The sequence below is a fragment of the Lutjanus erythropterus genome, chromosome 13 (genome assembly GCF_056507025.1).
Source record: "Lutjanus erythropterus isolate fLutEry1 chromosome 13, fLutEry1.hap2, whole genome shotgun sequence".
NCBI classification, from domain to species: Eukaryota; Metazoa; Chordata; class Actinopteri; order Lutjaniformes; family Lutjanidae; genus Lutjanus; species Lutjanus erythropterus.
In genome coordinates, this window is record NC_139329.1 from 14,036,639 (window position 1) to 14,060,671 (window position 24,033).

At 40.0% G+C, this 24,033-nt stretch overlaps 1 protein-coding gene across 1 annotated transcript in view; it reads right to left on the minus strand.

Moving 5' to 3' along the window:
* mrpl23 (mitochondrial ribosomal protein L23) overlaps window positions 1–22,245 on the minus strand; it is a 48,779-nt gene extending 26,534 nt beyond the window's left edge. The window contains exons 1-3 of the mRNA XM_084734900.1: window positions 22,091–22,245; window positions 20,356–20,478; window positions 5,966–6,048 (exon numbers count right to left, since the gene is read on the minus strand). Coding sequence (XP_084591026.1) covers window positions 5,966–6,048; window positions 20,356–20,478; window positions 22,091–22,110 — 226 coding nt within the window. The 5' untranslated portion in view covers window positions 22,111–22,245. The remainder of the gene's footprint in view (window positions 1–5,965; window positions 6,049–20,355; window positions 20,479–22,090) is intronic.
* Between the last annotated feature and the right edge of the window lie 1,788 nt (window positions 22,246–24,033).

A 24,033-nucleotide genomic window follows, 5' to 3' on the forward strand; every position in this document is an offset into this window, starting at 1 on the left:
GGAAATGTTGCAAATGAGTGAGCAGAACTGCTTTAGTGTTTTTCAATGTAATCAAGTGCCTCGATTTGAAAGGTATTTAAATGGGAATGGATGAGAAAAATACAGACATTCCAATTTGTTTTATTTTTCATCTATGAACAGTTTTAAGGATGTGTTTATTACTATTGCTGCAACAAAGAGTTAATTGATGAATCAATAGAAGATGAAAAACTATTTTCAAATAAATTATCATATAATAATTTGTATTTTTTTTTAAGTAAAAATGGTAAACATTTTGATGGTTCTAGCAAGAAACATCTGATTCCATCGGATCATTAGTGCTTTTCCCAATTCCGGAAACGTATTTAGATTTGGGGACATCCCTATCACCTAAGGCCCTGGAAAATAGTGACAGACATTTTCGTTGGTTTCTGATGTTGTTAAGACCAAATGATTAATTGATAAATTATGAAAATGATAGTTAGTTTCAGCCCTAAATACTATTGTGATTATATATGCTGCTGCAATCCACCTTTAGGTCAAAGTCAGAAAAATGATTAAAGCACTGTCCTAACATCTTTTTACCTACACAACAATTATCACATCATGTTCATTCCTACCTGAATGACAGATAATTTACCACTTATACATTTTTGTTCATTTCCCTGTAGGACAGAGAGTATTTGGTGTGTACGTGCGGTAAAGTGGAGCCTTGTATTGTTGACTATGGAAGGCAGGTTAACCTCTTCCCCAGCTGGAGATGATGATGACATCATCCACTCTCCTGTCAGACCTCTGCAAGGAAGAGGAAGACAGGGGGCTCTGGGAGATGCTGAGTGTGTACATGAGTGTGTGCATTTGTGTGAATGTGTGTATGTGAAGGCAGGTTAGGAATCTGGCTTCAAATAAATCAAAAGGTAATTTTACTAAACTGACAGGTGCTTCACAGGTATCTCAATCTTCATGTTACAACTAAAGATGACTATCAATTATGATAATGACGCGACCATCAAATGGTTCATCTCTGCCTTAGAACTCTAATCTCAATGAGACCCTGGTGGTCAAGTCAACAGGCCCTCTGAGTAACTGTGATTGCCATGGGAACGGTTTATGACATGAAAAACAAGGGAAACATTTCACTGTAATGAGTCATTTGTGCGTGTGTGTGTGCCTGTCTATGTGTGTGTGGTACATGTAGCTAGTAATCACTAGCCAGGCAGCCCACTGCTCAGGGAAAGCCCTGAGCAGGGTTGTAAAACACCTCCCCTCCATGCCCCCCCCCCCCAGCTAACTGGAGGCCCCTGTGTGGGTGGGAGACAGAGGTAACGAAGAGTGTATGCCTGTGTGTGTGTGTGTGTGTGTGTGTGTGTGTGTGTGTGTGTGTGTGTGTGTGTGTGTGTGTGTCTGCAATTTTCTGAGGATATCCACAGGGAAATGCTACAACCTTTGAAAGAGCAAGGCACTGACCTGCCCCCCCTTCCAAAAAGAAAGACACAGGACACACACATACACACACACACACACTTACTTTTACACACATTTACTTGCACACCTTGAAAAGGTACAGAGTGTGTTCCTCTTAAGTCACATAGCCTTTTCCTAACTCATACAGACACACAGACGGAGCTTTCATACAACACTCGCAAACGCAAGCACAATTTCTCCCACTTTGAGATTGCGGTTTGGCAGCCAGCTATCATGTTACAAATCCCAGGCCGGAGGGGTAACCATGGCAACTTCTTCCAAAATACCCCTGCCGCCCATGGAGGGAAGAAAGGGTCGTTTGCGCCCCTCGCTCTTCTCTGCCGGTTCCCGTCTTTACGCTGCCAATGGAGTGGAACTCCTGACGCAGACAGGGATACCTTCTCTGACGCACCTCGGGATCACCAGGGGCCCTGAGCTGCCCTTTCCTCCTCTCTGTCCCCCCACAGCTCACTGCTTTCCTTTTCCCCTAGCTTTAATGACACAACCCTAATAAACAGCATTAATGGGTCCTCCACACTGTAGGCTAGGCTAAGCTAGACGCCTCTCTCCTCCTCCCTCCCTCCACGTCTCCTTCCCAGTCTCTCCTCCAGAGGTAGAGGGGGCTCCTCGTGGCCCCTCAGGCACAGCATAGAGGGGGCTCGTGCCTCATCTTCTCAGCTGTTCGGCAGCCTCTCTTCAACTTAAAGCCACCCATATGTCCTCTCCTTCTGTTCTTCCATGAACTTGCAAATTCCTAGACTTGCAGTGAGCACCCCCCCCCCCCAATCAGTCCATGCAAACTTGAGCTGTTTCCTTCCGCAAATAAAAATTCAAAAGCATTATTAAGTCAATGATATAACACTGCTGGCTCTATGATCATCCTTGATGAGGGGGGCAGGAGGGGATGGGGCACTTAGGACCCCCAAGCTGCAAGTTTGTAAGTGAATAGTATGTGTTTGTGCGGAGGGAGCATGGGGTGTCCTGGGACAGCTGGAGGCTGGAATGCTGCAGCAGCAGATTGTCAGATAAGCAGCTGTGTGTGTTAGGAGAAAGGAGAGCCAGGCACGCTAACCACTACCGCAACTAGCCGCTGGAAAACACTCCCGCTGCTGCATGTCAATGGGAAGAGCGTCTACATCGCTAGCTGAAATTGCTAATCTCGTAATCTCCATAACAGAACCAATTTGAGTTCATGCTTACTAAAACAAAAATCATCTTTCTGTGAATTCCATCACCACAACCAAAATTTAATTTACAAAATTGTCAACTGGTTAAAAGGGCTATTGGGATGGATACAAGCTTAAAGATTATACAACCCTGATATGATGTCCAAGTTATTTTCATCTGGACAAAAATATTCAAGGAGAAATATGTAATATAATTACTGTACTAAATCATAAAATGACCATGATATGTCATCAGAGATTAAGGAAACATGGCAAGTTGAAATACTGGCTTCTTTCTCTTCTACAGCCAGTATGTTCTCCTTTGAAATCTCCATTCTGGTGCATTTGTTTTTGTTTTGAATATGTTTATTCACTTTAGGTAGAGCTAAAATTAATACCAAATTATGTTAAATGTTCACTGAATGAGTTAGTGTCCCTTTATAGGTCATAAGAAATCCTTACTAAGTTTTACTCTACTGCTAACATCTACTCTAAGGAGTTTCAATACGATACAATATGATGCAATACAAGACAATGCAATGTGTGACCCTTTACATTTTGATTCAATTAATGCAACATTTACAGAGTGCTATTAGTTGCAAAAAGAAATCCTGATAGTCAGTGGTGACAGTTAGTCCTGATAGTGACTCTGTACTCTGCTGTCAGACACGTTTTGCATAAATGATTTGCAGCAGTGTTTCTCATCTTTCTTATAAAACCCAAACTTATTCTACACTTGTGTGCGACACGATAGAATGTCACTTCTGTCGCTGTTTTCAGCGCAGTCTGTTTTGATGAAATGAAGAGGAGACACAGGAGAGGGAGGAGGGAGCGCTTGTTTTGTGTGAGTGTGGCAGCAGGCGTCCAGCGAGAGCGGTGCAGGCAGAGGCAAGAGGAGAGAAAACGGAGGAAAGTTACAGCAGCAGCTCCCTGAAGATATGTCCGTCCTAATGAGATGTATTGATACGCTAGTGCAGCATCAATTTGTTTCCGATGCAAGTTCAGCTTTTTACTGATACAGGCCGTGTGAACCGATGCACTTGTATCCAACACATTAAAGTCCGATGCATTGGATGCATGAGTGAATCATTACACCCCTAGTAGTTTCAATTGATTCTTTGATAACATTTTCTGTTGTAGCTGTTGTCAATGGAATCTAATGTAACATTACTTCATGCTGACCATAGCTACTTGTAACCTTTCATCTTTCAGGATACTGAATGTATGATTCTTCAAATGCACCTTTTAGGTGGAGATGGTAGGGCTGGGCAATATATTGATATTATATTGATATTGTGATCAAGACCACATATCATCTTCCTATCCTGATATGGCAGAAGTGTTGCATTTTCCTGGGTTTAAAGGCTGCCTTAATTTTGCCTTTACCCGATTAGTCATTACATCCACATTACTGATGACTATTTATCAAAAATCTTATTGTGTTGTGTTGTACATTTTGACAAAACATTTATTTCACAGTACATTCTCAGTACTGGACTGTAGTGAGTAGTCTTGCATTCCACTGTGTAAAATTTGCTTCAAATCAAATTGCAATACAATATGACTTACATGTAAATGTATTAGGTAGTAATTATTTACTGCACAAAGTTGAAGTTACCTTTATTCATCATGTTCTCAAATGAGCTATTTATATGCTTTACAGTATTGTTTAATACACTGTGGAACTCAAGAACTGAACATACTGAGACTCTGTGAGTGAGTGTGTGTGTGTGTGTGTGTGTGTGTGTGTGTGTGTGTGTGTGTGTGTGTGTGTGTGTGTGTGTGTGTGTGTGTGTACCATTTGCTCGATTTACTCACTAACAGCTGCAGTACAACTTTAGGATTTTAATTTGGATGAAATGTTTGTGGCTTGGTATCGCATACCATGAATCAAGTGTTTTCACCACTGCCTTAACACCATCTCTCTCAACAGTTTGGACGGACTCCATGTCTTTACATAGATGTACAGCCAATGGTGTGCGTAATGTTCTTCCTCCGCTTGCTTTCCTTGTCATAGGTTCAGTGACTCAGCCAATTAGTTCTGCATTGTAGGATGTTCTTTTTAATTTTCACAAAACACTCCTCCTACTCAGTCCTAATCTAAAAATGTTTAGACTTAAAAGTTTTGGACTTATTCTGAAAATGACCCATGGACAGTCAGACCAGAAATGCAGTTGACCCAAACAGAGAGATAACTCTAACCCTGGCAGCAGCATAATGCGCCAACAATCTATCATTTTCCTGCACTTCACTCTCCACCTCTCATCAACAACAGCATCTGTATTCGGCTTTCAATTACAAAGATTGTGTGAACAACAACTTCTTGCACCAGTGATTAGTAAGTCGATAACTTAGTAAGGTTTGCAGCATTGGTCTTAGCTACGCTACAACACTGGCAGCTCCCGGAGAAACTCTGACTGGGAAAGACACAATCCACCACATTATTCCTCCTCCTGACACAGGTACCAACAGCACTGTTAAAAACACAAGCACCGACTCATTTCCAAACTTTTGGCATTGACTTGGTACCGAAGTATCAGTTCTCGTGACACCCCTACTGGCAAGTGAAGCAAATCTATCAGCCACTTGCACATTTTACCAACATTTGGCTGGTGGGCAGTGCTAAATTTGTGCCCTGCCTACCTGACTCAAGAAGACTAAATATAATTTGGACTCAGCTCTCATTCTGGTCTTGGGTTGGGTGTTAGCTACAGTAACAGAATGGACCCGTGACGAACTACAGCCTGAGTTAGGGCTCACACTTCTGTAAATACTATCTGTTGGTGGGGCTAGTGATTACGGGCGGGCGATGTGGCCCTAAAATAATATCATATTTCAGGGTATTGTGCGATAACGATATTTCTTGACAATATGGCAAAATACTGAAAATCATTTTTGATTTACAATTTTGGTAGGATTTTTGTCTCTCCTCATGTTCAACCAGGGGCTTCTGCTTGAGGTGATGAAATTAGTTCACTGTATTGTCCCCATTTGTTTTCATAGTCTTCTCTTCTTACATATTAATGTGGTTTATTGTGCATCTCATCTTTTGTAACCAAACCACTTCTACACTAGTAACATTGCTCTCCATTTTGGAACAAACTCCTCCACTGTGTGATGTCATTCTGTCAACAAGCCATAATATTTCTATTGTTACAACATGAATGATTTTTATCATGAAAAAATTATAACAATATATCATGAACGATACAGAACACCTCTACTAGTCAAGAAAATAACTGTAGTAGTACCTTCACTTTCAGTATATCTACAAGAAATATAAATATTGTGCGACAAGTTCTGTAAATGTAATTGCTCTATGTATGTTCTTTGTGCGAAGCATTGATGACACTCACCAAACTGTATCCTGGTGCGTACTGCTCCTACTGGGACATTATAGATCATCTCCAGGTAGTTCTTTACGTCATACTTGGTCATTCTGTCCAAGACAGACAGAGAAGAGAAAAACACACATATAGAGAGAGAGAGAGAAGAGAGAGAAGGGAACAGGGGTTACACAAGGCATCCAGCATCAGTGCTTGCATGGGGTAAGTAATGGTTTGAATGTGTGTGAGACAGAGGGGTGTGTGAGAAGGTGTCTGGGGTTGCAGTCCAGCACTTGCAGGGTTACACACTGGATCACTGTCCATCAAATGACACCATATTCATTAAATCGACAGACACATAGACATGATACAGCCTGTTTCCACACTGCATTCCCATAAACTCTGCTGTTATATTACCTACTGTAACGGACAGGACACTCCCCCATGAACCCATATTCAGCTGTTCTCTGGACCATAAAGTGGAGAGAAGAGAAATGTGAGTGTCAGTGTTCATCCAATTAGCTGTCTGCATGTATTGATCGCGCCCGGTGAAACCCTACACAGGAAGTGGGCCTGGCACCAACTGATCCGGTGGGCCAGCCCAGCTGAAGCTAGCCCACTGGGCAGCATTTGGAGCGGATTTCTCTGACCAGAGGAAGAAAGGCTTTTAACGGCTAATCAATCTAGCCAATTGGATTATCCTGGTAGAGAGCACTTCCCAAATGCGTCTGACAAAGTGCTTAATAGCGACGCTGTGGTCTGGCATGAGTGCCTCGGATATGGCGTCTTGTATCACCTCATATGTTTCTTAGATAGAGGAGGACAATATAATAATATATTACATAACATAATGTCATATTCTCTATTTTTCAGAGTAAACAGCACAATACCTAGAGCTGGTGTAACAATATTAGGTGAAGCAAACATTTGCATGAGAAAATCCCATCTGTGAACACAAAGACTCTTTGTACCTGAGAATGATGTAATATATGTTTCCATGCTGTACAAACAATTGCCTTTTCCTCTATAATACGCTAAATTTTGGCAAAGCTGACACAGATGTCGACCTAGAACACTTCCATTTGACCTACTAAGTTCTGTTTATCGAAAGAGGTAAGCTTGCATTTACGATACCTCAGTAACCATTTCCACATTTGATTCCACCATTACAGAAAGCAGGATGGTTTGATGTGGTAATTCTTGAGTATGGTAGGGTTTTTCTACTAAACAGCAACCTCAGCTTTTGAGAGATGAGAAAAGTAAGCATTAACTGAGCTCTCCCTCTCAGAGCCAGTACCAGTGCATTTGGGGTGTTAGGGCGGAGGAGTTTCTGCATCACTATGTGAAGAAAGGTGTAAACAAACTTGTTAAGGCCTCTTTAGGCCAATTTGTCTCATTTTACTAAGTTGAGAGGAGAGAGATGTGTTTCCAAAGATGTGGCATCTGCCTTTCTGCTCCATTTGCATCCACCCCCCCATCCCCCCATCCACCCATAACCCCCGTCTCACAGCGTGAGTGCCAGAGGGCAATGAAGCAGAGCGGAGTGACTGGGGTACTTGAGATCAAGAGAGGAAGAGAGAGAGAGTGATTGCACCAAGAAACGGGTTTTCCTAGAAAGCAGGGGCAGGGAACTGGAAGAGAGGAAAGTGGCTTGGGGACCGCAAGGTCTCCACTGGATCATTAACAGAGGGAACACTGATCCTGATTAATGACCAACATTTCCCTATCTTAATCCTTCTGCTTTTACCACTCCAATTATACAGCTGCCACTACCATACAGATTAGGGATGGGTTTTTCAAACAAAAATACTATTGATTATTCACTGAGAACTATCTGCCCATTCTTCAAAAATCGACCCCACGAATGCACACAAACACAGACACACACACACACAGAGACAGAGAGTGTGAGTGCTTCACTCTGAAATGACTGTGCACAGTTGTTGTTGAGTTGTAATATCTTCAGTTAAATTCATTCAATTTGATTTGTTTTGAGTTTTTTAAAGGTCACAGTTCAATTCCATTTTTGATTTAAACATTTTTTCAGCAGCTATGCCCTTGTTAGAGTCTTGATTTGTAAAGATCAACAGCTCATTGGTTTTATAACCTGATAACTGTCATTAACATTTTCAAATTCCCAGTTCCAACATGTTGCTGTCACAATCACAGGAAAGTGCTTCAGACTATAAGGGGTAATTAAGCTACTTAAGTTGGCCGTAATATGTCTGGATAAGCATATAATAATAGTTGCTGAAAGGCTGTGTGTTGTGTTTGCTGTCACAGAAGAGAAATAAAAAGTCCCTGTTCATGCAATGTTACTACGGCGTCCTGCATTCTTCACAGTAAAGTCCTCTTAGCGCAGATAAATGTTAACCAGCAGAAACACTGAGCTACCTGCTAGATAACATAGCAACAATAGACAGTGGGGGTGTTAGAAAATATTGACACACTTGAGTATCATGATACTACATTCTGTGATACTATATTGATTCTCAAAATACTGTATCATGTTGCATACAAAGATTCATGTTGGTAGTTCATATTGTGTTGTGTTTAAGTCTCCAACTGCTGGACAGTAGTGTTGTTATCCATCTGCACTGATCTGGTTGCATAAAAAGTCAACTTTTTAAACTCAAATTCCATGCATATGGCGGTTTGTTATATGGTGTGTACAACAGTTTCCCTAAAATTGATTCAAAACAGCAATATATCACCTTTTTACAGTGTTGCAATACACTGTAATACACTGTATCATGATTAGGGAAGTAAATCACAAGTTTCATCACAGTACAATATTATACCAATTATTGGAAGTACCAAGCTTTTCATGATACAGTTTTGATTTGATTCAATTCAGGAGCCTGTAATCAATATCACACGATATCTTATGTCCTTTTAACACATTCTGTTACATTTATATCAACTCACAAAAAAACAAACAAAATTATGATTTGAAAATGTTGTGATTGAACTCCTCCAGACATCGTGCCACAGGCGTGCCATGGAAACTTGAAAATAAAGGTGAGTCTTAAAGATGACAATATAAATCGATATTTACACTTAGCATCAATCATATTGGATCGGTGAACACTGAATCAATATATTTTATCAGATCAATGTATGGATACTTGTGATACGCATTGCCAGATTCTTACCAATACACAGCCCAAATGGATATCAAGGGTGAATCAAAGAAGTGGATGCATCTCTGATGCAGCTGCAGGCTGCCAGTAAGCTACACTGTGTCATCTTCAAAGCGTTAGTGTATTTTTTCCTTTTGACATGTGGAAATTAGCAGAGGATGGAGAGATAAATAAATACAATTCAAACACTATAAGGCTGCAACCTAACCCATCTTACAGCAGTGTAGCAAACGGTACACGAACCCCTGTGCAGGAAAGAGCCAAGCAAAAGGGATTTTTTTTTTTCAGACAAGATGACAGTCGCTTAGTTTTGACTTTTTTTTAATCTTTTAATGACTATTTGAAAATCATAGTCATATGCATGTACAAATACGCTATACCAGAGAAAGCTGATACACAAAGATACAACAAAGACAAAAAGAAAATCACCAATACCAAAACATATTATTTATCAGTGTATCAGTAATAAATCAAATGGAACATGTTGCGAACATGAAAGAATGTCTACATATCAAAATATATATCAATTTATGTATTTATACATACACTTTATATTATTTATAGATTTATTATGAATGCGTCCACATGCTCATACACACACAAGCACAAATACTAAGCACTTGATTTTCAGGGGTTGCATTATATGCTTCTTCTCTGACCTGAGTCAATACATGACTACCATTTCAGCTACAAACTGGAAACCAGTCTGTGATAAAGCCTTGGGCTGAAAGCTGAGGAGAAAATGTCAAGTTAAGCGTGTACATAAACAAGGCTAAACTTAGACAAAGGGCGTGGTGTCTCCAATAGTGATGCAGGCAGCATCTGATCATCATCCCAGTATAAACACCCATCTGACTCCACAAGCTAACCTTTCACACTTCTGCCTCACAGGAAGAATGAAAACCTGTCTTCAGCAACTGCCAAGGCTAAAGGCATCGTTCCTCAGCAACTGGTATATATTTATACGCAAACACACACGCTACAAAGATTCCTCACCCAAGATGATGAAAGAACTCCAAACACAAAACCTAGAAGGGCATCAGATGACGCAGACGATGGATTAGGTTCAATTGTGTCTGTTCTTGCCGACCAGCTTTTAAAACAGGGACACAAGCATCATTGTCAGAAATCATGTAAAGAGTCATATTGTTTGCATTGTTCAAGGGGAGGTGTAAATAAGAGGCAAATCTGATATCAAGTGGTGCTAAAAGAAACAGGTCTCTGAAGGGATGAAGAAATAGGGTAAATATAATGCCTTTGTTTTGCTCCACTGTGACATGGTTGTTTGTGTGTGACAATAAAGCAGATTTGTCAATCTGCAGATTAACCCGCACACCTCTGTCAGCTGCTCTCAAATGTAATCCTTCCTCTGCAGTGACTCTACGTGCTCCTGGACACTTCATATTCTCAAATGTGGGATAACTCACACTGAGCCAAGGAGATTGTGAGTATCAGTTCCACTCGTTTGAGGTGGTCCGTTTACACCTGTGCCCCGAAAGCAAATGAGAGAAGTAGGTGAAAGGGCACAGTTGGACAAGTGCAACACGGGACAGAGGCAGCTTTGACTGTCTTTGCCAGTAAGGATAGTGAATGTATTCTGAAAGCTCAGAGACTGCATGTCACTACTCCATTAATGTGCTAGTGCTAAAAGAACATATGCCAAGTGAATGAGTAATGCCTCTGCTGTACAGATCAGAATCTCAATAGCCACTGTATATCTATGTAAAACAATATTTTTTGATGAGAATTTGTAAAGCGGACAGTCATTTTTTGGGGTCTTTCTGAGGATGCTGTAGGTGATATTTTAAAATAGACGGGCAGCAAGCCCCAAAATCTTTTTTGCTGCCCCCCTTTATATTGGGACACTGCCTGCCAAATTTCGTAATTGTATGACTATATATGCAGTTGTAGTATTTTAAGAATTGCCTTTACATCATTTTGCCAGATACATGTCACAAAAATTTTTCTTGGTGGTCCGAGGTATATGCTAATAGAAACAATAATGAAAAAAGGAGCAAAAAACATCCTGAGGGCTAGACCTGACTCCTTGCCTAATTGAGCAAGTTCATGGAGTAAATTTTAGGTCATAATAATCTGCTATAGCCTATCATTTTGTACCTTAAACAGGTTGATAAAATGTGTAAAATAAGAAGAGATATGTCAATTGTCATGTTATAGTAGGGCTTTCATCACAACACAATATTATATTTATACTTTAGACAATGATATTTGCCAGTATCACAAAGTCTACGACGATGCAATTTCAATTAAATTCAGGGGCCCGCAATTGATAAGACACAATATCATATGCCCTTTTAACACAGTCAGCTACATCATGACTAGGATAACTGAGTGTAACAGCTGTTGCTGTTGCATAAATTATATTTGCCAAGACCTAGGCAACTGGTTGGAATGGCTCTGCTGAACTTCAAGTTTTATTATTGGTCCACCAATATCAGGATTTTAAAATACTAGCTTGACTCCCTTCAAATTTCTTTAGAGGCCAACTCCACCACTCTGGTTTCACTGAAGGCTCTATTACATGAGCACCTTCACTGCTCTTTTTCTCCCTATACTAAGAACCTGGTGGCTAGAAAACATGTAAGTCAGTTTAAGTTACACTTAAGTGACACTGATTACTTCGGTGCAAACCATATTTTCCTCTATCTCTGGTAGACAATGCCCTCTTGGTTTGGTCAAATCTGGGGATCAAGAACTCTAAAGATCTATATATTAATAACGTCTTTTGTCATTTATATTCAACCTAATCCATTCACTGTGCCCGCAGTCACTGAACTTTATAAAAGCTCTTTGGGCCAACAATCTGGGGATGGCAATAGAGGACGAACTTTGGATGGAGATATTTAAAAGAGTACATATATCCTTGATTAGTGTGAAACATGGCCTTAATCAGTATGAACGCATATGCCACACCTACAGTATTAAAGCTCTGTGGGCAAAAATTGCCCCAGTTTGTGACAGATGTCAACAGTCCCCAGCAAACCTTATTCACTCTTTTTAGCTCTGCACCCAACTATGCAAACGTTGTACAGATATTATGCTACCCTGTCTGAAGTTATCGGGGAGCAAACTGAACCTGGTGCTCTTTGTGCTTTATTTGGTGTCTCTCCGTCATTACATTCTCTCCTTAAGCCCCAAAGTATATTATAGCCTTTACAGACGGCTAATATTGATCACCTGGAAATCAAGTATACCTCCCTCTCATACTCGCTGGATATTGGTTAATCCTATAAATTTAATGACACTTGGGGTCCTTTTTTCCAAAATGTGAATAATTCGTCAGATGGGTGTGGTGCTGCAGGTCTTAATATGTACCATTGTTTACTGACTTATGTGGTTTGGGTTTTTTTTTTTTTTTTTTTTTGTTTCTATTTTGTATTTGTATGTTTTTTGTTTAAGTGTGTGTGATTATTTTTTATTTTATTTTATTTATTTTTTTGGGGGGGGGTTCTCTTGATGTTAGGGCATTTCCAGTTATGTTGTTGACTCTTCTTTCTTTGATTCTCTCTTTTTAAAAAAGAAAATGCCATTCTACAATGACCATAACTGTGACCAACTATTTGAACTGTATGTACATGTGTACAGTATGCACCTTTGTTTGTAACTATGGTCTGTTGAAAAACCCAATAAACAAAGAAAATCATCCCTCACTCTCACGCTGCCTGGTTGATCACTACCTCCCTTCACACAAAGCAAACAATAAAGTTATTATGCTTTTTTCTGACTCACAGTCAATCCCTGCTGTGAGTTTTTAACAACAGAGTTTCGTTGTTGTGGATTAACTTTTGCTCGATCCCTGCAGCAACAGAACTTGTAACTTATACCTGTAACTCTTTACTTGCTTTATGAACAACAAACTAGGAGTTAAATACAATACAGCATATAAACATATATAAACTCTCCATTGGGAGTACTCACTTTCAGTCACAGGTACTCTTTTATCACTTCACAAAAAATACTAAGACACAGTGACAGATTATGAATGTTCGTGTACTTTATACTGTTTTAATTTTTATGAAGGAGGTCCACTTGGACAGAAACTGTAATAAAGACATGCCATGGGAATTTGCCATGCCTTTATTTGACCTATAAGCAAACAAGACCATTCACAGGAAGCTCAGCTAGCTCTGTACAGTTGTTCTTGATGCCGTCACCAGGTCAGAGTCTCCTTGAAACAAGTGAATCAATGAAATAAACCTGTGTTTACATTTCACAGGCAAGGATACAGTGAGTAGTGCATCGACTAGTTAAAAAGAAGCATGAGGAGATTTTCATTCGGATAATTTCATTTTTGACATATGCTGAGGCTATCAGTCCTTTGTAGCAGCCCTGGGTTTGATTTCAGCCTGTGGTCCTTTGCTGCACAGCATATCCTGTCCTGTCCCATTTTCTGTCATAGTGTCACCTGTCTTATCAATAAAGCCATGAATATAAAGCCTGGTTCAGAGTTTTACTCAAACAACTCTTGAGCAGGGGTGTTGCCAAATACTCACCGTACAATAGTACCACAATAAAAAGTCCATGATACAATATTTATTACAATATTAAAAATCAAAGATAAATGACGACTTGAAAAACTGTCCCTTTATGAAATAAGAAATCTGATGTGTACAGCATTTTGTTCATATGGGAAGCGCTTCTGCATTCCTTCTTTAATGAAATAAAATGACCTAAGCATGTGCAAAAAATGCCATGAATGGTCTTTGGCAAAGAATGCTTGAATTATGTATGTACACTTGCAAAAAATGAAATAAAATAATAAATCATGTAATATCGCGGTAGATACTGAATGCCAAAGTTTGGCATTCAATATGTTGTTAAATCCCTACTTCTAAGGCATGAGTTATCCTCGATTTGATAACATAATCAAATGTGTATGTGATGTCAGGGCATTGCTGCCACCTGCAGGTTTGCCCCATAATGATGTATATTCGCAGAGAGGAGAAGACTTACTGATGTAGACCTTTTTTATCAGGGTAACAACAAGCAGTTGGTTTAGTGGTGGGAAAGTGGGCAACTGAATACATGTTATGTTAAGTGAAATGTTTTGTGTTTATCTGGTAGTTTAGTTTTATCTTCTGGTAGGATTAGCGGCCATCATTGTGAGTCATGTTTCAAAAATGGTGTGTATACTCCTCTGTGTAAACTGAATGCCGTGCCACAGTCCTTGTAAAATTAGTAATCGTACTAACAACATTTGATCTAAAGAATGGGGGTGTTGGTGTTGTCATGTCCCTCTTGTTTTAAGATGAAAATTACTTTATATAGAGATGATTCAGTGACCATCATGCTTTCTGTGGCTACCATGAATCCTCCTTGGAAAGGTTGCTTGTTTTAGCAACTTGACTTGGCAAACCACTGGAGAGCTTTTAATGTGGCTCCCTGTTTGATAGAAACTGGGCTGCATCTACATTTGGGCTTTTTATGGTGCCTTTTTGGTTGGCAGATCAACTTTAAGTACTACAAGGGAACGGAAAAAAAAGAGGTGCAGCCACACATAGAAGTGATGCAGAGTTGTAGGCGACCGGCACATACTGCAGCTAAGAGGAACCTCAATCCTTCAACACATCATCAGCTATCTGGCTTCTATGGAAGTTGTCTTGCTTTGTACTGAAAAACCATTTACAAAAATGGGGACTGCCAGACCTCTATTAAAGTTGACACGGATGTTAATTTGTTGACAGAATTCATTGTCTGCATTACAACAATCAGTACTGTGAAATTATGTAACGGCACAAATGGAAAACATGATGACATACATGCCAAACAAAAGGCATTAGCGAAGAGGAATAGCGTACATGAGAAGGTGGGCTTAGACCATTACCTAGGAACAGGAAGTGAGTACCGAAATATTGATAGCTCCTAGAAAAACAGTGCTGCTAACAGTATTCATGTAACGATAATTTGCTCTAAAAGACCACAATCAGACTAAATCAGACATCACAGCAATTAGCCGCAGGGATATGTGGCAGCATGGGGGTGTGCTTAGGACCGCAGTGAAACATAAGGAAATAACATTTTTTATTGTTTCACTGGCTTTCTCGCAACCAGCGGCCCCTCTCCCCTTTCTGAGACTTTTCTCAGCTGAGTGAGACAGTTGGAGGTTGCCATCAGAACAACGTTGGGAAGCAGTGGGGATTACAGCAGTGAGCTGGCGAGCAAGTTGGCTTTTCTGTTACGGGACAGCTGATAAGAAGCTCCTCCTTTGCTCAGGAGATGACCTCAGCCCTTAACCCCAGGTATAAGACTGTTGAAACCTTTCATATCTTTGCATGTTATGTAGGGCTGTGATGATAACCACAATACCGTGGTCATATGACGTCTACCGCAGGGTTGATCTCATTACTGTCGTCACCACAAAATTTATTTTGAAGGGTCATTCACATGTTGAGATTTTTGCACCGATTAATTAATACACCTATGGATCAGTGCTGTCACACACAAGTCAGGAACACAGCCTCTGATTAGCTGACAGACTCAACCCAAGTATCTAGGAATTATACTGTTATCACTGTAACCTGTAATGTACATTTACTGCCAGCTTACTGCTAAGTTTAAGTTTCTGCTCCAGTATGAGCAACCCTGTCACTAAGCTGGCCCACACATGCATGCAACACTCACATTGCGCACTGCCCTACCCCTTAAAGAAACTACACTATGCTTCTGACAGTAAAGTTAATTAAGTCCAATAAAGTGCAATTATTAAGGTAGTCACCGTAAACCACCTTCCTGCAGGAATATGTTGCTTTGCCACCACAGTAGGTTAAAATCAGTACTATCAGAGCCCTAATGATTTGTATTTATCTTTTGCATCAAATTATGTAAAGTACTTTCGATAAGACACATACAATGACCACCCTTACCCTTCATCACTGACTGAAAGACAGGACAACTTTAAACTATCATCCAGTGGTCTCTCTTACATGTTAACACTGTGTGTTCTAATGATCCTCTCTGACTTTATTTAATGTGTAACCTTCATTAAACACAGTGTAGGGTAAACATCCAAGGTACACCAAACAGTCCATACACACACACACAAATGCACACACACACAACATCAAAGTACATTGTGTCAGAGCAGCTTAGTGGTGAGAATGAAACAGGAGAGTTGTTTTCTGCGCAGATGAAAGGCAAAAGAAAGCCGCTCCTCATTGTAAGTCTGCTCCATTGTCAGGTTTGAGTCGAGATACGCACACTCACTACTTTAACCCTCCCATCTACACAGACAATACATGCACAGAAGTTGCCCAACACTAAGTATCAAGATCATAATAGCCGACTTTGTTTAGAGGGAAAGCCATTGAGGAACCTGAGACTTAGGGAGAGAAGAGACAGTTGAGAAGTTGAGAGTATAAGAGCAGCGTGTGAAGGATTAGATTTATTGTTCAGGTTTTTGCCCTGACAATAGAACAGAAATAGATCAAAGAACAGGTCACCAGGAGTCACTAAACTCTTACAGACAGACAGGTCAGTAAAGACTCGACAGCTAGTTACACTCCTCTGCTGGCTGGCTAAATGACTTCCTATGACAAACTGAGGTTAATTAGCGTGAAAAATAACCCAGTTTCCAACTTGAGTCCCCGAGTTTATGAAATGGAACGGGAAAACAGAGGCAGGCTGATTCATTTCCATGGCGATCATAACATTGTTTGATCCAACAGGTACTGAACAGTTGTCGGAGTGGAAAGAGGATGTGAGCTGCTCTGTACCAGGGTCAGTCTGCTCATGTCTGATTACAGTAGAAAACCGCAGCATGGTCTGGTTTCATAGTTATTAGACAGCATCATAGCATGAAATGTGACTGAGTAGTAGTGAACACAACGTTCAGCGTTGCGATTTGTTCTTTGTGTGTGTCAGCGCTGGCCTCTAGCCATGCCAGGTGAGGCACAAGAGGGGTGTGTGTGTGTGTGTGGGTGTCAACCCAGAAATTTGATGATGTTCCTTCTAGAGCAGAGAGGAAATACTAACATAGCACAAAAGGTTTTGAGAACAATCAAAAAGACAAACAAATACTTCCCTCCAGCAGGTAGAAAGAGAATTACACGAACACAGGCCAGGTGTCTCAAACAACAAGTGCCAAAGAGGGATTGGTTTTGGACGCGTTGCAAAGCGTTTAAGAAAAGCACAATAAACAACAGAGTCCAGGGTGGGACAGAAGGAGAGGACAGAGAAAGACATGCGCAGATCATGTGAGTTGCAAACAAGCAAGAAAACTAGAAAAAAAGCAAGAGAGAGGAGGACAGACAACCACAGATATCAAGCTCCCAGGTGTCATTGAGATAAAGGCCACGTTGTGTTATTGCCTTGAGAACGCCAACATTACCACTTCTCATTAACAGCTGCTCAGCTCTACAACTTACCCACGCTAACACCGCCTACCCTCGAGAGTCATAACTACAACAGCTTTCACTGGCGTAATGACTCAGTCTCATCAATAAGCTGGGACAAGTGGGACTGATATTTGGTTTGTGTCACCATCTCTCCATGTGTGTCCATTACTACATTGTGTGCATGAAAAGTAAAAACTAACAGTATCTCAGTGCACACCGAGGCCCCGGCAGAATATCCATCAGCCATGCACCTCTCCCAGGCATCAAAGACTCCAGGAAAAAAAAACCTTACACACCCTTATAAACACACACGCACCCTGCACTTACCCACTTTTGTGCATATATACACAAAGACACACACCATTCTCACAAACTGACTCGCCCACACTGACAAGCGTGCACACACACAGACACACACACACAATTACATAAGCACCCTAGGAGTTTGGCAGAGAAGAGGCAAAAATCAGAGTGGGAGGCCAGGCACCTGGATGAACAGATTATGGTCTAAACCCCACCAGAGACACATAGATGATCTGCCTCAAACTTCAATTTTTTTTCCAGAGGAGCGCTGCTAACCTCAGTGACCTTGGCTTGCAGAGGTAGTCAAAATCAGCTCATCGCTACTGAGTGCTGACTGGTAAGGACCTCCTGTTGCGTTTTATTGTCCAAACTCACCAAATTGATGAGTTGTAACACAAAAAACAACACAGCAAAATTAGGAGGCAGTAAAGTAGAGTTATATATAGCATACTCCATTGGTTTTGGAGAATGACCAAGAACAGCTTGTTTTCATTTCTGTGTAGATATTAGCTCCTCTAGGTGACCAAAGTTTGACGTCTCACTGTCTACAACCCCAAGTGCAGCGCCAAACAGAAGCACTTTTGACCTCCCGCCCTGCTGTCCAAGTCAGCCTCCTCTCACAAGTCATAACTGCAGCTGAGCCTACGACAGCCATAAGGTGGAAAGAGCTGTCTATACTGTTGAGGCCTGACACCTATTTTTTCTGTTCTTGAGGCTGTCACGCCACCTGGTGGCTATGTTGTGCAACTCCAGATGCAAAACACTGGTCTGTGAAAACTTCTACAGTGCCAGTAAAAACAAATTATTGCTGCCTAAAATATGAAACATGTGTTCATTATATAATCGGTCTGAATGAGATTAAACTACTACTTTACAGTAACAAAAGGTAACAATCTAAAATAGCTTTGACGCCAAATAAAACAACTGATTATATAGTCTCAAAATAGTCAAATTTAAAGCCTAGGCAGGGCACCAGCTTGATATATTTTTATTCTTAAGAACCATTGTAAATTTCTAAGAGTCAGTTGGATGCTGTTCTTCATCCTCAAGGTCCAGATTTAGGCCTCTGTGATGATAATCTTCCGACCTGCTGAAAATATGAGGTGCTGAATCCACACTAGCTCTAAAATGCTGCTCTGAGGCTGAGCAGCCTGTACTTTAAGAAGATGACTGCTAAGACAAATATGTGCAAGTAAGGTGTTTAGCATTTGGATTGATACAAGACATTTGCTTCAAACTACAAGGAGCTGTGATTGTGGGCAGTAGGGCTGCCACCTAAAAGCTGAAGACATGAATTATCAGTCAGAGACCCCTTGACTGGGATTCCTCTACTTTTTGTCGTTGTTTTTTCAGTCAGTGTACATTACAAAAACAGGATAAAACAGATAGAGGCTTACAAAAATGAATTAAGTAATTATGAATTATAAATATGGAGAATCAGAAATATATTTTATATTAGCTGACCCACTTATTGAAAAAAATCAAACTTTGCCAGCCACTACAAAACATACTCATATAGGCTGAAAAAAAGAAGGACTAAATCATCAAACTTCATACTGAACAGCCAAATCCAATTGTGGCAAAATTCTGAACTAGGTAATTCAGAAGAATATGCACTTTAGTATGTATTGTATGGGGCTGTGGAGAAAGGAGATGGACATTGTGACAAAAAAAACTAAAATGAAATCATCCTTGAACAAAAAAATGCATTAGATCAGACAATGGATATCATCAATAGATAGTAAGGGTGATGTATTAGTACGTCAAAATGTGCTAAATTTGTTGTGAAAAACTGTACTGGTTAACTGAAGCTGATAGGGACTACATAATAATACGTTTAAATAAAATAGGATAAAGCATTAAGAAAACAATCAAATTATAAGATAATTTGTTGTGTCTCCATGTACATCAGCACAAAAACCGTTAGGCTACTTATTTCCATATTACCATAGTAGTAGAAGTGTACTACACTATGTCACAAACATGCAATACTCTAACTTTGCAACTTGTTCCCATTCAGAGAAAAATAAACATCTATTAATGTTTTTATAAGGAGTACAGTCATAACTTGGCATATATCAGTATCGCCATCAGTTCACTGCCAAAATGAATTGGAAATATCAGCATATCTAATATTTGCAAAAATTTAATATTTAAGCATTTCACAAAGGCTTCATGCAGCTGGTGAACTCTACTGGAAACATTAGTACTGCTGAAACAATTGGTTGTTTGATAAAGCAGTCAAATGACAAGTTATGGGGAAATGTTGTGGGCATATTTCACTATTTTGTAAAAGTTTATAGACAAAATCATCAGTTAATGAATATGTGAGGATATTCAGCCGTCACCTGTAAGCTTATACAAAAACAATACATTACACAAAAAACAAAACATTTGATGGCATGTGTTGCAAATAATTAACTTATTGGTTGTATTGGCACTGCCTCAAATTAATTTCAAACAGGAATGAGATCTCAGTTGCTATTCCAAATAGTAACCATTTTGATTGAGATATTAGACAGCCTGACAGCTGATAGTGTGGTATTAAATGACAGCAGAGTACTCAGCCTTTGTATTTCCTTTAACACATCACAGGAAAAATTTATAAACAAAGACTTACTCCATCGGGACGCGAAACTGGACAGTGTCAGGAGGCTGCTCTTTTCCCGGCCTCACCAGAGTCAGGAACCAGTTGGGCCTGAAGATCCTCAGTTGAGGATTACCCAACTGGTAGAGAGGGTATCTAAGAGAAGAGGCAAACTGTTAGCATCTACAGTATCATTCTCATGCATGCTGCAGCATTGCTTACAATTAATAACAACTGGGAAGACACTAAAACTGCACAAGTAATTGTGTAGAATTGTCTGGTGCATTTTTTGTTTCATTTGTTATAATGGGATGTTATTAAAAAGTTGATATAAGGAAAGAGCAAAAAAAACCCACAAAGTTTTAAAAAAGAGCTGTGTAATAAAAACCCACAGGATGCAATCACTGTTTGTGGTTTACAACATGCCATCCAAACCACACTCCATGCCTCGATGTGATGTCTGCCATCCCACTGTTCCCAATGTTCACCAGCTGGTCAAAAACTTGTCTGTCTGCTACTGAAATCAGATCATGAGGTTCCACTGTTGGTTTGTTTCTAACCTGTCTGATCGTCTATCTAGTCTTGTCTTTTGCCCTGTCATACTGCAGTGTGGTGATGACGCGGTGATCCTAGATATAAGGAATCAATCTGGTGAGCAGAATGTCATCACTTCCGATAGAAATGAGACATAACAGCAAAAAGTCACAATAAACTGTAATTATCCTTTAACACTGTGTTGAGACTGCTAACTATATGAAACCATTACCCAAGACTTCAAGATATAGCAAATGAAATATCATCAGAACCAACAAATCTTTTAAACTTATGGAAAAAACTATGTTGAAGTCAAGTAAGGTTACACAATTACTCCAAATTGCAATTGCAAGAGGAATGTCAAAATCACTAGAGCTGCAGTTTTTGAGATAGGAAAATTGTGTAACCAAACAGCACTATAATGAATGACTGTAGTGCTGTAGACAAACCCTGTTCTCCAAATGAAAGAAAACATGTTCGTCAGGTACAGACCCCGACAAATATCACATCATCATGATTTTAATAGCTGCTTCCTTCAGTGAAAATGAATCTTGACATAAAAATAATAAATTGAATAAAATGATCACAAACGTATCGCAATTGCAATGTCTGTCAAAAAAATATGATTTTTTTTTTCCAACCATTTCGTGCAGACTAAAGTCAAGCGTTATTGCCTTTGCTGTGGACCTCACTAGTCTAGTCAGTTGTGTGTCTGTAGCTGCATGACATCACCTCAAAATGCTTTACAATCTGTGCAGCACAACAGTACGACACCTTCTGTCCTGAAACATTGGTTAAATTCTCCAAAAACCTTGTTGTCTTGATATAGTGTGTGATTACAGACGCAGTTAATTCATTATGTAAAGAGCACTGCAACGACCTGGGTGTCATAGTAACCAGCATGGTTACTGCACTACGACAGTAGGTGCGTGTTAACGGCAGTTTGTTTTTAGCATAGCTGGCTAATGTTCTCGTTGCTTAACATAATTTAAGATTCACAGTGAGTTACAGAGTTGACGGCTGACGAAAGCAAGGTGGCAATGTGAAAGAAAAATGAAAACAAACGTGTGTGCCACGTTCAGACGTGCAGGGTAGCTAAAAGGCTTAGACATGCTAACGTTAGCTATGTTTGCTATATTACCAAACTGCCAGAAAAGCGAACTAAAGATTCCGTGTCTATCGTAGACGTACTTTTGCGTCTTTACACCTAGAAACGAAAAGGCTCTACACTTACAATAATCTTGTTACTGGCATCACGGTGATGGCTTGTTGTGAGACATAAGCTGCCAGCTAGTTTGTAGTCTTTTCAAGGTTGTCAAATGCTACACACGTGCGTGAAGTACTTCCGGGAACACTCGCACCGCGCAGGCGCATTGAATTTGGTCTATGCCCTTGACGGCAACTTCACACTGCTGCAGCACAGTATGGTCTGTTACTGTGTAAGAAGTACTGAATGTACTGCATGGTAGGGCGGTATGTATACAGGACTAAGAGTTGTACCTCGTTCCAGTTCTGTCATTTGACCTAAAAAAACAGCTCTTAAGGATCTTATATATGAAATCATTGAATTACTACAGTTACAAAGGCAGGGAGCAAGTCCAGTATTGAGCACCAAATCAAAAGACAGTGGCTCAAAATATTCTCAGTATATTGTGATAATAATCTATCTGTTATTTCCTGTTAAATTCCTGCCACCAACTGGTCTTTGTTATCTACAAGATTTGATCCAGACCAGTACACACTGTAAACAGTTTGTGGTAATAATACCCAATGAGAAGGTGTTTTATTGATAAAGAAAAGACTCATGTAGAAGTCAGTCTGAATGAATTTGCTGAATGTTTCCCAATCCATTAATTGCTCCACATTTACCCAGAATTGGTCAAAATACTCCACGTTGAGCATTTGATGGACACAGATCACATCTGCCTCAGTATTACTTCTGCAATTTTAATTTAATCTTACTATTTGAGATAAGCACAGATGCAAAAAACATCAGTTATGCACCTACAGACTATATTAAGACATTTTCTTTATACTTTATACTTTATTCTCATTCTTTGTATATTGATTACAGTTGGAATGATGAAGAGGTAGATATCCATCGACATTAGGATAGTGATAATGAAAATATATCAGTGCCTTATTATACATAATCATGTAATGATAAGCACAACCACGACCAATTGACACTTATCAGTCAACATAAGAAAACCAATAAAATCTCCTCCTGAGTGCTATAATTTTACAGTCAATACATGTTTCCCATTTGGACCAGCTGTTTTCATCTCCTCCTTGGATAACAGTGGAGTTCATATTTTTTGTAAGAATGGGTTTCCATTGTGGGAATGACATTGCTGTGTGTATTTTCTCAGGGCTCATATGATGAGACAGCAGCAGAGGGAGACCTTGTGCCATGTCTCCTTCAGACCCTGTGCCCCGCAGTCTGACCTCACACCCACTACGATGTGCCTGCAGCGGGGGTAAGAATGATTGAAGGCCCCCTGAGTGGAACATGAGTCCCTGGCTCAGCTGGTTCAGACCTGGCAGGAAATGGACCACACTGACAGCCCACACTATGCCAGGGAGGGGAGTTTCCATCAGTTAAGATGCCATGGAGTGTGTGTATGTGTGTGAAGAGGGTGCTGGAGGGCAGTTAGGCATTTGATTATTATGCAGTTGTTGTAATGTTTACCAGTTGGTGCAGGTATTTATTACACTATACCAGAGTGTCCTTGAATGACCATCCATGTAGTTGTCCAGTTGAGTTTTTTGCCTCAAGAAGAAGAAAATGTTCATTGCCGTCAGTTCGCTGGTTGTTTACTTGTTTGTTACATTGGAACTGGTTCATATGACAGCTGATATGAGAGTGTACTGGAGATTCATAAAGGTGGTCTGGCAGAAGTAGGATAGCTTCTTTCAAAAGATAATACTATGATGTGCACTGGTCACTGGCCAACACTAAAACCTTTGACCATCCAATAAAATAAATTATTGAATCAGATTGATTTCCATAAAGTCTAAAGTACATCATTCAACATTCATAGAGAGTGCTTATTAGACCGTAATGTGCAAGTTGTTGCAGTAAAATTATGTTATCGTTTATGCTTGGCATTAGAGTAGTGGTTTGTGACTTTAAATCCTGGATCAACCAGAAATGTGCAGCATGTGAATGGGCAT